General features: G+C 46.7%; 3 protein-coding genes across 3 annotated transcripts in view; 2 read left to right on the top strand and 1 right to left on the bottom strand.

The window, feature by feature from the left end:
* LOC120317510 (zinc finger protein 501-like) overlaps positions 1-15,211 on the top strand; it is a 661,069-nt gene that overhangs the window by 572,671 nt on the left and 73,187 nt on the right. The gene's annotated exons all lie outside the window — the stretch shown is intronic.
* The window catches only part of LOC120317520 (gastrula zinc finger protein XlCGF26.1-like), a 95,914-nt gene that overhangs the window by 31,893 nt on the left and 48,810 nt on the right, over positions 1-15,211 (bottom strand). The window lies entirely within an intron of this gene.
* On the top strand, positions 2,778-14,090 carry ENTR1 (endosome associated trafficking regulator 1). Its single transcript, XM_039364196.1, has 8 exons — positions 2,778-2,934; positions 3,953-4,080; positions 6,443-6,835; positions 8,112-8,185; positions 10,205-10,316; positions 10,572-10,634; positions 12,280-12,419; positions 13,498-14,090. The coding sequence occupies exons 1-8, from the start codon at positions 2,859-2,861 to the stop codon at positions 13,592-13,594; spliced, it is 1,083 nt and encodes a 360-aa protein (XP_039220130.1). The 5' UTR covers positions 2,778-2,858; the 3' UTR covers positions 13,595-14,090.

Raw genomic sequence — 15,211 nt, 5'->3', positions numbered from 1 at the left:
TAGGATGGTCACGTACCACCTGCCAGGTGCCAATGTACCACAGGTGGTACCCGTACCACTGGTTGAAAAGCGCTGTTCTAAGCATCAAAGAATCCATTCAGGAGAAAAACCATATAAACGCCTTGAGTGTGGGAAGAGCTTTACCGACGGTGTACACTTTCATTGACATCAAAAGATTCCCAGGGGGGAAAAACGCTAAATATGCTTGAATGTGGAAAGACCTTCAGTCATGATACTTGTAAACGCCCCTGGCGATGCCTGGCACAAACTGGTTCCATGTTGGTCTGCTCTTCCTCAGCTATCGTTCCCTCCCGCCCCGAATTCCCACAGCAGGTTTCTTGCCCATTGCCCCCCTCTCCTAGACATTTGACCGCAGGACGCTTGACAGGGTCTTTGGGAAAGAAGGCGGAAAGGGGTGGCAAGAAAGGAGAAGCTGGGGGTTTGCATGGCTGACCCTGCCCTGCCTGCTCCTGCAATGTATTTTGCAGATATCCTTCGTGATAGTTTGATGTATTGCCCTAAAACTTAACCCCCTTAAAAATAGGCCAAAGCAACCTCCCCCCCCCCAAATGAACCCACCAAGGCCCCAGTTTTCCTGCAAGAAACCTCCACAACTAATCCAGTCAGTAGAAAAACAGCCCATCTGGCAACAGTTCTCAGCCAACATTGCAACTCATCCTCCCCAACTGCCCTGCTGGATTATGGCTTTGCCTTTTCAAGTGAGGAAAACTTCCCTGTTCGTTTTTTGTTTACCTGAAGATTAAACTCAAGTCCATTTATTAATGAGTCACTTCCCCCTTTTCTCTCCTTTTTGCCTCCAACCTCATCCTTAACGCTACTTTCGCTCTCTCGTTAGCAGTTCAAGTTACCCAGCCAATAACTTTTGCCTCATTTGACAATGTCTGTGTTGCAGGAATACATTCCTTGCACGTTTCTTGTACTTATTTGCGCTTTCTTGTAACTTTTATGTTTTTATCATAACCTTGTGATGTACCTTTCTGCCTTAGCATCTAGGTGCTTGTCACTTTCTAACTGCAAAATAAGGGACTTTCTCAGGCTGAGTAACAAAGGACTTTTTCAACTGAACACGCTAGAAGATTCAGCTGGCTGAAAATGTCCCTTTTCACAACAGATTTATGTGACTCGTGATGCCTTTTCCCGTGCAAATGTTCTCCTTTTAATAAAATGCTCTTTCAAATGGTTATGCTTAAGATTATGGGATGTTTATCTTACTGTCCATGTTTCTGATGTAACATTTCCTCCATCCAATCAACTATTCTTTTGTACTTTTTCTACTGACTCCTCTTTTCATTAGGGGAAACCTCTTTGTTAGATTATGCTAATAGGTTGCCTTTAAAAGATCTTCCAACTCTGCCTAATTTGAACAATGCAATGTGGCAGAATCTAGGCGTCTGACCTGCCCCAACTGGGTCCCTTAGGAAAGAAAGACCCTCGACGTCATCGGATTGAAGCAAAAGGTGCCTCTGGTACCAACTAATTCTGGGCTTCTATGGTCTTCATCACCTGTCATTCCCCCCCCTCCCTATTTCCCATCACGTACACACAATCGTATTGTCCATTTGTCCACCCCCCCCCCCAATGCCCCTCCAGATGGCAAGAACTGGCAGGACCTGACACTAGGGCTAATTTGGCCTTCACTGTTGTGGGTGTGACCGAGCTCCTCCCTGTCATTCTTTCATACAATCTAAATGGGTTTTCCAAATGTCAGCCCCATGTAAGACCATCCCCAGTTATCTGAAACACTTGTAAATTGGATGCTCTCAACGGTCCCCTTGTCTTTAAAGCTTTTTAACAGAAACCAGGCTTTCTAAGGCCAACAAAGGTTTGTGAGATACAGGTAATCCCTGAGTTACGAACGTTCCCTTAGTGAATAAGCGCCCCCTAATATTTAGAAAAAAGTCCCTTAACTACGAATGTTGCCGTGCCACGGCAGTCGTTCGCCCTTACAAACGACCGCAGTGGCACTGCAACATTGATCCTGACTATTTACTCCCCCCCCCCTCCCGCTCAGGTCTCCCTAGACTAGGGGTAGGCAACCTTGGCTCTTTTTTGACTCGTGGACTTCAACTCCCAGAATTCCTGAGCCAGCCATGCTGAGGGGAAAGGGAGAGGTTTCCAAGCTGAGCCAGGCTGGCTCAGGAATGCTGGGAGTTGAAGTCTACGAGTCATAAAGCGGCCTAGGCCTAGACCAGGGGTAGGCAACCTTGCCTCTTTTATGACTGGTGGACTTCAACTCCCAGAATTCCTGAGCCAGCCATGCTGAGGGGACAGGGAGAGGTTTCCAAGCTGAGCCATGCTGGCTCGGGAATTCTGGGAGTTGAAGTCCACGAGTCATAAAAGAGCCAAGGTTGCCTACCCCTGCCCTAGGAAGTAGAGTAGAGTAGAGTAGAATAGAAGGAATAGGAATAGAATAGAATCTGGAAGGGACCTTGGAGGTCTTCTAGTCCAGCTCCCTGTTCAAGTAGGAGAACCTGTCTTATACCATTTTTTGTTTACCCTAACATTAAACTCAGTCCATCTAAACCAGAGGTGCAAGGTGCAATAAAGGTACTGGACAGCCGCTTGTCGAAAACGGTGTAGGCTCTCCTGCTTGAGCAGGGGGCTGGACTAGAAGACCTCCAAGGTCCCTTCCAGCTCTGGGCGGCTTCGGGTTAAATTCCCTGCTGAGAAAGGGAAGGTTCTCCGCGGGCGACTCTTGCGGTTTCGTAGCTCTGCGGCGCGAGGGGGGGGCGTGGTGCCGAGGCCCCGCCCACGCGCTTCCGGAAGTCCGCTCCTCCGGCGGCGGCGGCGGAGGAGGAAGAAGGGAGGAGGCGAGTCTCGGCCGTCTCCCGCGGCCCATGGCCGGGCGCAGCGCCCTCCCGCCGGGCGCCGTCCTCGGGGAGAGGCTGGAGCCTCCCTGGGCAGGCCCGGCCGGTAAGAAAGGCCTGCAGGGCCACTGCCTCTGAGCACGTGCAGAGTGTTTTCTGGCTGGCTGGGCGGTGACTTCCTTCGGGACGCTGCCTCGTTCTCCCTCCCGAAACCGGCCCGCTGGAGCGCAGGGTCGCTCGCCAGGCCGGGGAGCGATGGGCTGGCTGGGGAGGCCGGCCTGCAGAAAGAAGGCCGGCGTCTCTCTGAAACAGCCCCCCCTCCCAGGATTCCAGGTCCCATGATTCCCACCCAGAGTCTGTAGGCTGGTGTGTCGCTGGGATTGGTGGTGGCCATCAATGGCGCTGTGTGTGTGTTTGTGTGTGTGTGTGTGTGCGCGCAGTCCCCGTTTTCTGCAATAGAGCCGAGAAGGAAAGTGCCTCTGAGCACGTCCAGAGTTTTTTTTTTTTTTTGCCTGCAGAAGGGGAGGTGTTTACCGCCTTGACTTTTAAGGACTGGTGAATTGCCAAACCCAGTTAATGGAGGGCCAAATTATTATTATTATTATTATTATTATTATTATTTATGAGACTTATATACCGCTTTTAAGTGCAAGCACTCTCTAAGCGGTGTACACCAGTAAGCAATGTATATATTTATTTATTTATTTATGAGACTTATATACCGCTTTAAGTGCAAGCACTCTCTAAGCGGTGTACACCAGTAAGCAATGTGTGTGTGTATGTGTATATATATATATATACACACACACACACACACACACACACACATATATACATACATACATACATACATACATACATACATACATATATATATATATATATATATATATATATTTACAGTGCCCCCAACAATCTGGGTCCTCATTTTACCTACCCCGGAAGGATGGAAGGCTGAGTCAACCTTGAGCCGATGAGATTTGAACCGCTGACCTGCTGAACACAGTCAGCTAAAGTGGCCTGTAATACTGCACTCTAACTGCTGTGCCACCTCGGCTCTTTGGGGGGGGGAGAAATATAGAGGCCCATCTGTCCTTTTTCACTTGTTTTCTCTCCTCTGGCAGGTGGGCTGCCTGGCAACCCTGGGGAGGGGGCCAACCCCTTCTCCTTCAAGGCGTTTGTGAGGAGCCAGGAGCAGAAGGAGGCTACAGCCGCCTCCTCGCATGGGGGCACCAAGACCAGCAGCCCCCAGGTGAGAGGGTGGAGAGAGGTTGGGGTTTTGGGGGGGGCAGGAAAAGGAGTGGGTGGGCTTTCCCCTCTACAAGCACCCTCCATCCTGACGCCGCTTTCCTCAGAGCAATTCACCTGGGCTAAGAAGCAGGAAGGATTTTGCTGGAGGGCTAGAATCATTTGGGAAGAGGGAAGTCTTGAATGCTGATCAATCAATTAAAAAACTAATCAATGCAAAATTGATTTGGGGACCGCTGCTTTCCTAGAGGGAGAAAACCGGCAGAGGGGGAACATGATAGCAGTCTTCCAATATCTCAGGGGCTGCCCCAAAGAAGAGGGAGTCAAGCTATTTTCCAAGATGCGTGAAGGCAGGACAAGAAGCAACGGATGGAAACTCATCAAGGAGAGAAGCAACCTGGAACTAAGGAGACATTTCCTGACAGTTAGAACAATTAACCAGTGGAACAACCTGCCTCTAGAAACGGTGAATGCTCCAACACTGGAAGTTTTTAAGAAGAGACTGGACAGCCATTTGTCCGAAATGGTGTAGGGTTTCCTGCCTGAGCAGGGGGTAGGACTAGATGACCTCTAAGGTCCCTTCCAACTTTATCATCATCATCATCATCATTATTATTATTATTATTATGGATTGTCGCACAGTCAGCCAGATGTTCAGACTGGATTTGGCATTTTTGTCTACCTATTGAGTCTTTACCAAGGACCTGGGATAGGCAGATGTGGATGTTTGATGGTATTACAGATATCGTGGCAGGATGGAAGCAGTTCCTAGTAAGGCCGCCTTTTGCAATTGACTAATAGCGAATTTGTCAATGCCAATGGTGTTCAAGTGGTGCTCCAGTTGTTTTGGGATTGCACCCAAGGAGCCTATGACTATTGGTACTACCCTTGCTTGCTTTTGCCACAGCCTTTCTATTTCTATTTGTAGGTCTTTGTATTTTGTTATCTTCTCCAGTTCTTTCTCGTCTATTCTGCTATCTCCAGGCACTGCCACGTCCACTATCCAGACTTTTTTGTTTTTCTTATCGACAATTGGGTTGTTATGTTGTATTATTATTATTATTATTATTATTATTATTATTAATTGCCTGCCTCTGGCTGCTGTAGAAGGGCAGGGGAGACCTTTAAAAAACACAGCATCACAATATGAATAATAGCCGTTTTCTGTGCTGATTAATGTGCTTTCACAGAGCAGCTGTTCTCTAAGGAGTTGGGCCAAGCCCAAGCAGTTGGGATAGCTTATTATTTGAGGAAATTTCTGAAGTTCTTGAGCTGGGGCAGAAATGTGGCTGGGCTGCAGAGTCTCCTTGATGCCTGTTTGCCTTTTAGAGGGCCTGAAGAGGTGGGATTGCCATTAGGCCATGGAATCCTGAGAAATCTGCAAAATGTTTGTCTCAGTTATTGATTACTCTATTTTGTGTTTATGCTTTTAATTGCTTTCAGTGGTTTTGGTGGTGCAGTGGTTAAGAGTGCAGCACTGCAGGCTACTTCTGCTGAGTGAGGGCAGTTTGGCAGTTTGAGTCTCCAGAAGGTAGCTCGTTGCCCACCCCTGGTCTGTGGCCTCCTGGCTTCCCTCCCATCCTTTGAAGACCTCTGACGCAACTCCTTATTGTCAAGAAATGAGCGGTTGTGGCCTTTGAGGGGATTTTTGGAAAGCTACAGCTTCTGCTAGAGCAAGGTTAGGCAACCTCGGCTCTTTAGTGACTGGTGGACTTCAACTCCCAGAATTCCTCAGACAGCCATGCTGAGGGGAAAGGGAGGTTTCCAAGTTGAGCCATGCTGGCTCAGGAATTCTGGGAGTTGAAGTCCACAAGTTATAAAAGAGCCAAGGTTCCCCACCCCTAATCTAGATCATGATTTGATAAGTTTAGATCAGGAGTGGGCAACCTTGGCTGTTTTATGACTTGTGGACCAACTCCCAGAATTCCTGAGCCAGCCATACTGAGGGGACAGGGAGAGGTTTCCAAGCTGAGCCATGCTGGCTCAGGAATTCTGGGAGTTGAAGTCCACCAGCCATGAAGGGGCCATAGTTCCCCCCATGCTGGCTCAGGAATTCTGGGAGTTGAAGTCCACCAGTCACAAAAGAGCCGAGGTTGCCTACCTCTGGCTAGGCCTAGGCCGCTTCATGGCTCGTGGACTTCAACTCCCGGAATTCCTGAGGCAGCACGGCTCAGCTTGGAAATCTCTCCCTTTCCCCTCAGCATGGCTGGCTCAGGAATTCTGGGAGTTGAAGTCCACCAGTCACAAAAGAGCTGAGGTTGCCTACCCCTGAGGTAGAGGGATTCTGTCTGCCAGTTTGGAGCAGGAAGGCCCTTTGGTCTCAGCGTGAGGTGGTCAAAATCCCAAACTTTTTGCTTCGCTTGCAGGGATCGCTGAGGTCCTGCTTCCTTCTGGATGAGAGCTCCTTCTTGGCCGAGTCGCTGGGGTCGAACAAGGACTTGCGAGAGCCGTTTTTTGAAGACCCAACTGCTTTGGACTCCTTGCTGCAAGAAGATGAGGACGACTGGAGCGGCTCGTATCAGCCCTCGGCCGTCGAAGAAGCCCACCTGGTCAGAGCCCCCAGCGCCTCGCTTAGCAGCAGCCCTTTAAACTCCTTCTCTTGCAATCTCTCAGAGCTGCAGACCTTCTCCCCGGACCAGCTGGGAGGAAATGACCACATCTCCTGCAGCTGTCTTGGGAAGGGCGACCAAAGCTCGCTAAGCGGTGGGATGTCCCCAGAAGATGGCCTTTGCCGACTCTTGCAGCTGCGTTACCAAGAAGTGAGTGTTGGTGTCTCTCTTGGGAAGCTCTTCTCTCTCCTCACTTCTCCAAGACAACAAGGCTACATTCCTAGCAAACGGAATTTTGCTCCGTGTGTATCTTTCCTTTCTTCCTCTAAGGTAGCACGTATTCTCCCCTTCGTGTTTGCCTCCGCAACAACAATCTTGTGAAGTGGGTTGAGCTATCCGGGAGCAATTAGCCTAAAGCAGTGGTTCTCAACCTTTTTAATGCCGCGACACCCCCCCCCCCAACCGGTCGTAAGTCGAGGACTACTCAACCGGTCGTAAGTCGAGGACTACTCAACTGGTGCAGCACCGTTTGCAGAATGGGACTTTTGGCAGGCTCAGCAGGGCAGAGACAGCCTGGACAATTCCTATTGGCTTTTGAAAGCCAATAGAATTAGAGTCTATTCAAGAGAGTCTATTTTATTGGCTTTCAAAAGCCAATAGAATAAAAGGAAGTAGCACAGCTAAGGAAAAGGGGGGAAAAAATGGCGGACTGCGTTGTTTGGCGACCCTCGTGAAATGGTCGTTCGACCCCAAATGGGGTCCCGACCCACAGGTGGAGAACCACTGTATTAAGTCTCCTGAGTGTCCACTGGATAGCTTGGCTGACCAGTAGCAATTTTCTGGACCAGAGACCCATCAGCTATTCTGAAAAAAAGTAAAAACTTTTGCTGCCTGCCAATATTTTGTTCAAAACAGCAAAAATGGCTGTTCTGTGTGGGTGCCCACGATTTGTTTTCCAACTTCCAAATACGGGTCCCAAATGAGGGGAATCCCCATTTCGTTCCAAAGGTTTATCTCATCCTGTTTCATATCCAAGTTTCTCTCTTGATCATCGGGAGGCATTCAAAATCTCCTTCCCATCAGAAAGCTCGGGATTCCATCCTTAACAAACCTTCGTTGTAATTTCTTTCATGTGGCTGAATGGGCAGGCTGGTGACCTGGGTGTGCTTTTCGTGGTCTGGGAAATTTGGGGTGGTTTTTTCCCCCCCTTTCTGGTTGTGGCGTAGAATATAGAAATGCAGCATCACACAGATTTTGAAGCATCGCAAGGTTTGCTAGGCACTTTGCGAGAAACACTCGCAGAACTTTCTTTGTGTATCCCAGCCAAAGGTAAGATATTTTCACCTTTTTAGCAAATTGTCCTTAATTGTGACGTCGGACTGATTTTCTGTCTTGTTGCCTATGCATGCAATTGCCACTTTTGAACAGTTTCTTTCCAGGATGTCCAACTCCTTCAGCGTCTGAATCTTTTTTTATATATATATAGCTGAAAGAAGAAAATTCCAAGTTCAGAAGTACCCTCAGCCAAATTCAAGCTATTTCTGACTCTCAGGCAGAAAGGTGAGTATAAAATTAAGATTTGTAGAAAAATAAAACCTCTAATTCAGTGATGGCGAACCTTTTAGAGACTGAATGCTCAAACTGCAACCCAAACCCACTTATGCGTCGTCGGGTGCCGGGTGGGTGTGGCTTATTGGGTGGGTGTGGCTCATTGGGTGGGTGTGGCTACGGTGGTAACAGCAGACTGGGACTAAAAAGTTCAATCAATCGATTCCAACTTTGCAAGATCTTTTTTTTTCCCGTGAGAAGTTGAAATTGACTGATTGATTGAATCTTTTCTTTTTACACACAACGGCGGAGACCTAAAGCAAAAAGGTTTTATAAAACTGAGCTGAAGGCCTAGGATTGGGGCGACGGCGCGGGTGCCCATAGAGAGAGCTCTGAGTGCCACCTCTGGCACCTGTGCCATAGGTTCGCCACCACTGCTCTAATTGGTTAGTTCTCTTGACCTGAACCCCCTGAATCAAGAAAGTACATTTAATCCTAAGAAATAAAAGATGGGCTCCCATAGCACTCTAAATATCTGTGAAGATGTGGCCGTTCCAGAGGGCGGGTAACAGAAAAATGTCCTGAAGTCACATGAAGGCAGATTGTTTGATGTTAAAAAAAAAAAACCTTTTCCTGGTGGAACCATTTCTACAATGCAGCCAGGCAGCTGTTGGGCTCTTCCTTGCTGCAGAGGTGAGCCATAACGTCAAATCAAGTCAAATCTTCTTTACAAGACTAGCAGTCAAACACGATGATTATGGAGGCTTTTTTTAGGATTCCTTGCTGAACGGGGGATAGGATTGAATGGCTCCTTCCAAGTTCAGTAACCTAAAATGTTTGTTTACGTAAGTTATCTCGGGGGACATAAAGTTCCAGGTTCTGACAAGGTAGCAAAGGGTTTACTTAACACTGTGGTTCTCAACCTGTGGGTCGGGACCCCATTTGGGGTCAAACGACCATTTGACGGGGGCCGCCAAACAACGCAGTCCGCCATTTTTTCCCCCTTTTCCTTAGCTGTGCTACTCTATTGGCTTTTGAATAGAGTCTAATTCTATTGGATTTCCAAAGCCAATAGGAATTGTCCAGGCTGTTTCTGCCCTGCTGAGCCCGCCAAAAGTCCCATTCTGCAAACGGTGCTGCACCAGTTGAGTAGTCCTCGACTTACGACCGATTGAGTAGTCCTCGACTTACCACCAGTTGGGGGTCGCGGCATTAAAAAGGTTGAGAACCACTGACTTAACGTATGAGTTAGCAAACCTGCTTTAAAAGGCGCTGTTATGCCTCCGTCGGAGCCTGACTCCGAGGAAGACATGGAGTTCCCTGTTGAAGCCCAGGAAGGGGTGTCTGTGGCTTCGGAGAACTGTAGGGAGGAGCAGGCTGAGGCAGGCCAGGGCCCTTTATGTTTGGAACAGAGAAGGCAGAGTTCAGGCAAGGAGCAAGGCCCCTTCCCACCTAATCCTAGAACAAGGAGAGCAGAGGAGGGAACAACGCAGGCAGGCTCACTTGCTCGGGAGGAGAGCGTCCCGCCCCATTCCACAAGGCACACCTGGGGAGTAGGATTTAAGGTGACGCTGTCGGGTGGGGCATTTGCCGGGAACAAACGTGAAATCTTGAGAGAGTGTGCTCTTGTAACCTGGACACTTTGTATTCTGGACCAATTTGTTTCCTGCTAGATGACCACGGACTACCTTCTTGATCTCTCCTTGCAGTTTGCAGTTCACAGGCAAGCTGAGAGTTAAAAGGATTCTACGTTTTCTTGTTATCTGTCTTGCTTTAAGAACAGTGTAAACTTCCCTGGCTGTTTTTTGTTTGAACTCGTGCCAGCAAATGTGGGAGCTTTTGAGCGAACGTTGGCAGTGATTTAAAAGACCATTGCTCTGGCCAGCTGATTGCTTTGCCTCTGTTCGGGGCCCTGTGTCTTCACAGGCGCCCTTGCTCATCTTGTGCTCCCGGGGGACCATGGAGGGCAGAATTCGCCAGACTTGGCTGCAGGCTAGAGACCAAAATGGACTCGTTCCTTCTCTCCACTAGAATAAGGCATCTGGAAAGGACTTTAGAGAAGAACAAACGGAAAGAGGAGAAGGAGGCTCATGAGTTGGAGGCTATGGTGCAACAAGTGGAAGAGAACCTCCAGTTAATGACGGTGGGTCTGGGGCGCCGTGGGAACGAGCTGGGTATCAAGTTAGGTCTGGGTAAGGTAGTAGCTGATCCTGCTGCCTCATTCTGGGGCTCCGAGATGGATGGGTGCTTCTTTCATCCTCCCGCCAAGATATGATAGGGGAGCCATCTGTTCTTTGCCTGTGTGGTGGTCCTTCTCTCCCAGTATTAAGAACTGTGGGTCGTGTTTGCCTGCAGCCCCCCCCCCCCCAAATAAACCTTTCTCTGCTTTCTATTCCAGAAACGGGCTATGAAAGCAGAAAACAGCGTCATCAAGCTGAAGCAGGAAAACTTGCACCTTCAGGTACACAGTGAGGCCTCCCACCAGTGTGACTGATAGAGAAATTCTGAAAGAATTTTGGGGGAGATAAAACACAGTGTAAGGACCCACTTCAATTCCCCATCTTAAGAAAGCAGAACTCTTGGGAGCAATCTCTTCCAACAGGAACTTTTATTAAGAGTAGTTGATAGCAGGCATAATAGACAGGATCTGAGGGGTTCCCTTATAGATCGATTATTTTAAAGTGTCCCTAAGCAAACCCCACCCCACAGTTCATCCGGGTGGTTCAGACCGGCCAATCCCTAGGTGTTAAGTCCATCGATGGGAAAGGGAAGATAACATCAGTCTGGCTCCGTTTGTGCACGATCATTCCACAGCTCTTCACACCTCCTTTTGAGACCGGAGAAATAAGCCAGGTCCCGAATGTTTGTATCTCTTCCCCCCCCCACACACACCTTTTCCTAGCTGCCCGGTAGAGAGAAGTTCAGAGGGGTGCATAGTATAGGAGGAAATTTGTTACACTGTAATGGTTAGCAGACCCGAAGGCGAATAAACAAAAGGTTACTTTGTAGTGAATAGAGGAAGTGAAAGCAATAAGCCCGCATGCATATCCCCCCTCCCCCTTGGGAGTATGGCAGAATCCAAGGAAGGGTGAGAATTGTTTTTAGATCAGAGGAGATAAATAGAAAGGAAATATAACTGGATTCTGACACACAGAGTCCTTGACTTACAACTGAAATCTGGTCATAAGTCAAGGCACCCATGTGACTGAAAGTGTTTCTCTGACATTTTTTTGTGGCAGTTAAGTAAATGCTGCCACCAAGTGAACACTGGTCATTCAGATAGCTTTTTTTTTTTTTTTTTGCTGGAAACTGGCAAAACCCATCATGAATTGCATTCACATGACTGGGGAACACTGCAACTGGTCGTAGTTGATGGGCTGCAAGGTAGCTGACCTACAGTCACGGGGTGGGAGGACAGAATGGCCATTTCTAATGGCCAGGGGTACTTTATGGGGCATAAAGCACCCATCCTGTGGCCACCATCAATTTGAACGGTCATTAAGCAACTGGTTGTAATTTGAGCCCTGCCTGTATTGGAGCAGGTAATCCTAGATTTCACACACAGCAGATTGTGCAGAGTCCCACCAGTGAAGCATGTTGTCCTTGCTTGATCAGAAGAGCTTCTGAGGTTGAGGTGCACAGCCTCTAACTGCTCCCCTCTGCCCTGTTTCTTCCCAAGACAGCTAGGGATCTAAAACTAGCAGCTGCGCCAGCTTCTGGAACCGTGGTTCTAGCTGGCTATGGATCTGTGAGTTCTGAGCTGATCTTGACTCGATGCTGGTGGGAAAACGTACTTTCTACAGGCCTTGTAAGGACAGATAGTTCCTATTTGAAAAGTCAGTGGGGTGGAAGGGTACGCCCTGCAAAGCAACCTTTCCTGTAACTAAATGCTGATTATTATTAGTGTTTTTTTTAAAATGGCTTTCTAAAATAAAGATATAAAGAAGTAAGCTGATCCTACACAAATCTACTTGGAGGACTTTCTTGGACCTTGAATGTTCCACCAGAAATATCCTTAGCTCACGTCACACTTTGAAAACCCCAGGGCTGAAAAAGCAACGTTTGGGAAGTCAGCAACTAATGAAAGCTTCTTTGTTTCCATGAAGGTTCAGTTGGAAAACTACAAATTGGAGAACCAGGCCTTAAGGTCTGGCCATCTAGAAAGCCTGGCCGTAGTCAAGCAAAATGCAGATGTTGCCTTGCAGAATCTTCTTGCTGTGATAACAAGATCTAAATCGTCAATTAAGTAAGTCTTGAGTAGATGAAGCAGATGGAAACACTGAATTCGTACACGGCGCTAAGCTTTGCTGAACAAGCCACAGTTTAATCAGGGCTGAAAAAGAAAATTTCATTAGAATTCAGTGGCGCATATACAACTAGCCAACTTGAGGGTTTATAGTATATCCCACCTTAGCCATGAAAGCTAGCTGGGTGAGCTTGGGCCAGTCCTTTTCCCAGCCCAATTCACCTCACAGGGTTGTTGTAAGGAGAAATTACACATGTTCCCCGCTTTGAGTTGCTTAAAAAAATTATAAAGATGGGATATAAACAACCTTTCTGTTCCAATGAAAAGTGGATGCCTTTTTTAAAAAAATGGTCCCGGAATTTAAACAAATTGCTAAAGTCTAAATAGTGAAATAGTATGATGAGTAGGCCTTTCCCAGGTGCTAGTATGTTAATTCCTGCTGATTTTTTTTTTTTAAGTGTCTTCAAAACACTTCCAACTTACTACATGTAGCAAGGTTAAATTCTGCCCTTGGGCTTCAATGTGGTAGCTGTGCAGCATACTTCCTAATAATATTGATTATAAGATAAATGTCACCGTTTATAGCTAAGGAAAATAATGTGGGCTTTACAATCCGTGCATCCAGCTTATTGAATTTAGCCACCCAGCTGCTAAAACACCATTCAGATGCATTTATTTACAAAGGGGTGTACAGATCGGTAACATTTATTCTGAACCAGACACTTGAATTCCCAAACCTTAATCTTGTAATGGCTGGAAAACAAGGTCAGAGCAGAAAACCTTGGGGTGATTCACATTTGTGTGTGTATGCTTGTGCCATGGAAGCTGGGCCTCCGAGGCCAAGAGGGTATGGTTGTGACCTCAAACAAGAGATAGGATTTGTTGTTTGCTTTGGGGAGGAGGGAAAATGGAGGATAAATTAAATTAGCTACTCCAAAATAGTAGGTGCTAGGGACCACCACAGAAAGAGCAGGGTGTAAGAGAATATAGAATTGAATAAATTGGGTCTGCCTGACTCACTGCAGGTAGCAACGTAGCTGTCACCAGGGCACTTATCCCCATCTTACATTCCTTCTAGGCAGCTGGTTTCTGGTGCAGAAGAACTGCAGCTTGTAGCTGACCTTCTGAAGTCTTTAGACAAAATATCTGAGATACCATCACAAGGAACCCCCTGAGAATCTATTTATTACCTCTCATTCTTGGAGAAAACTAAGATTGGAAGCTGGATTTTTCAATGGCTTTGTGCTGTGATCTTTAACTTCTGAGACTGTTAAGAAAGTTGCAGCTCTTGAGTTATTAACCTCTGGATTGATCAACGGAAAGTTATTTCATAATGTGCAAAGATAACCAAATATTTTCACACTTCACTGGCTGGTTGCTCATTTAGAGATTGCTTTAAAAGTCTAGTCAGGAATATATTTCTTATTTAACTTGGCTGCCAGCCCGAGCTGTCCTCGCGCGCACAGATATTGTTATTATTATTAAAACTGTCTTCTTGGTAGAAATCACGTTTCTTGAAAACCAGCTGTTGTACAGGTGCGATGGAACCGTTTGCATAGCAAAGTATCCCAAGATTTAACCTTCTGAATATACAGTTTTGAAGCTTTTTAATTTCTCCAGGTTTTTGTAATAGTATTATTTTTTAAATTAAAATGAAACTGCAAGTATGGAGTTTGGTTTGGCTTATGTTTTTGTTTTTTTCAATCATGAAAAAGTCTGTAAGCAAATGCCTCTGCTTTAAGGATGAGTTACCTGTTCTGGAAGGATTAGATACTATTCTGACCTTTTTTTGGCAGAAGTTTCCATCTGCCTGTGATGAGAATACACATAAATGTATTTTTATAGTTTTATGCTTATGAGTACCGTTATATATTTGGTTTTCTGTTATATACTGTTCAGAGTCGTGTTTTTGTAAGATGGGCAGCCACATAAATATGACACCTATATAAAATGCACCCCTTTTCCCGTTCATAGTAGTGGTTGAGCAGAGCTAAAGGAAGGATTTACACAATTGGAGCATTTTTGAAGGTTGTGGATGTGTGGATGATCCAGAGTTGTTACCTAAAGTCACAGAAAGAAACTGATAAAAAAAAAAAAAATTAAGCAGCACCCATTGAGTAGTGCCAAAGACATTAATCTTGGAATTAAATTAAGAAATAATGTGCTGGGCCCATTTTCTTTGTGGTTCTCTGCTTCCTTCCACAAACCAGGATTGAGCAAGGATAGGCTGAACGTGCTTGTTTAGTTTGCAAGCCACCTTCCATTCAGAATCAGAATCTGGAGGTTTAATAATAATAATAAAGTTGGAAGGGACCTTGGAGGTCATCTAGTCCAACCCCCTGCTCAGGCAGGAAACCCTATGCCATTTGAGACAAATGGCTGTCCAGTCTCTTCTTAAAAACTTGCAGTGTTGGAACATTCACCACTTCTGGAGGCAGGTTGTTCCACTGGTTAATTGTTTCAGACAAGTGGCTGTCCAGATCCACAATTTCTGGTGGCAAGCTGTTCCACTGGTTAATTGTTCTGTCAGGAAGTTTCTCCTTAACTCCAGGTTGCTTCTCTCCTTGGTTACTTTTCATCCGTTGCTTCTCGTCCTGCCCTCTGGTGCTTTGAAACTAAGTTGACCCCCTCCTCTTTGTGGAAGCCTCTCAAATACTGGAAGCAGCGCTCCTACTATTTTCTCCCTAACAACCCTGCGAGGTAGGCTGGTTCGCTCCGCATCATCTAAGGAGGCCGAAGAGGCTGGCCTTGAAAGCGGAGCCTCCGCACCACAGTTCAGTACCTTCTACGCT

This window comes from Crotalus tigris, unplaced genomic scaffold (genome assembly GCF_016545835.1).
Source record: "Crotalus tigris isolate CLP2741 ecotype Arizona unplaced genomic scaffold, ASM1654583v1 scf7180000019692.1526454, whole genome shotgun sequence".
In the NCBI taxonomy this organism is placed as follows: domain Eukaryota; kingdom Metazoa; phylum Chordata; class Lepidosauria; order Squamata; family Viperidae; genus Crotalus; species Crotalus tigris.
The sequence above is the reverse complement of the archived record's forward strand: the minus strand, read 5'-3'. Positions and strand labels throughout refer to the sequence as shown.

What these genes read in the sequence shown, in the direction of transcription:
- ENTR1 (XM_039364196.1), top strand. Translation starts at nt 2,859, where the DNA reads ATGGCCGGGCGCAGCGCCCTCCCGCCGGGCGCCGTCCTCGGGGAGAGG. An exon ending in TCTGACTCTCAGGCAGAAAG is followed by an intron (nt 8,186 to 10,204) that starts GTGAGTATAAAA and finishes TCTCTCCACTAG; the next exon opens with AATAAGGCATCTGGAAAGGA. An exon ending in AGGAAAACTTGCACCTTCAG is followed by an intron (nt 10,635 to 12,279) that starts GTACACAGTGAG and finishes GTTTCCATGAAG; the next exon opens with GTTCAGTTGGAAAACTACAA.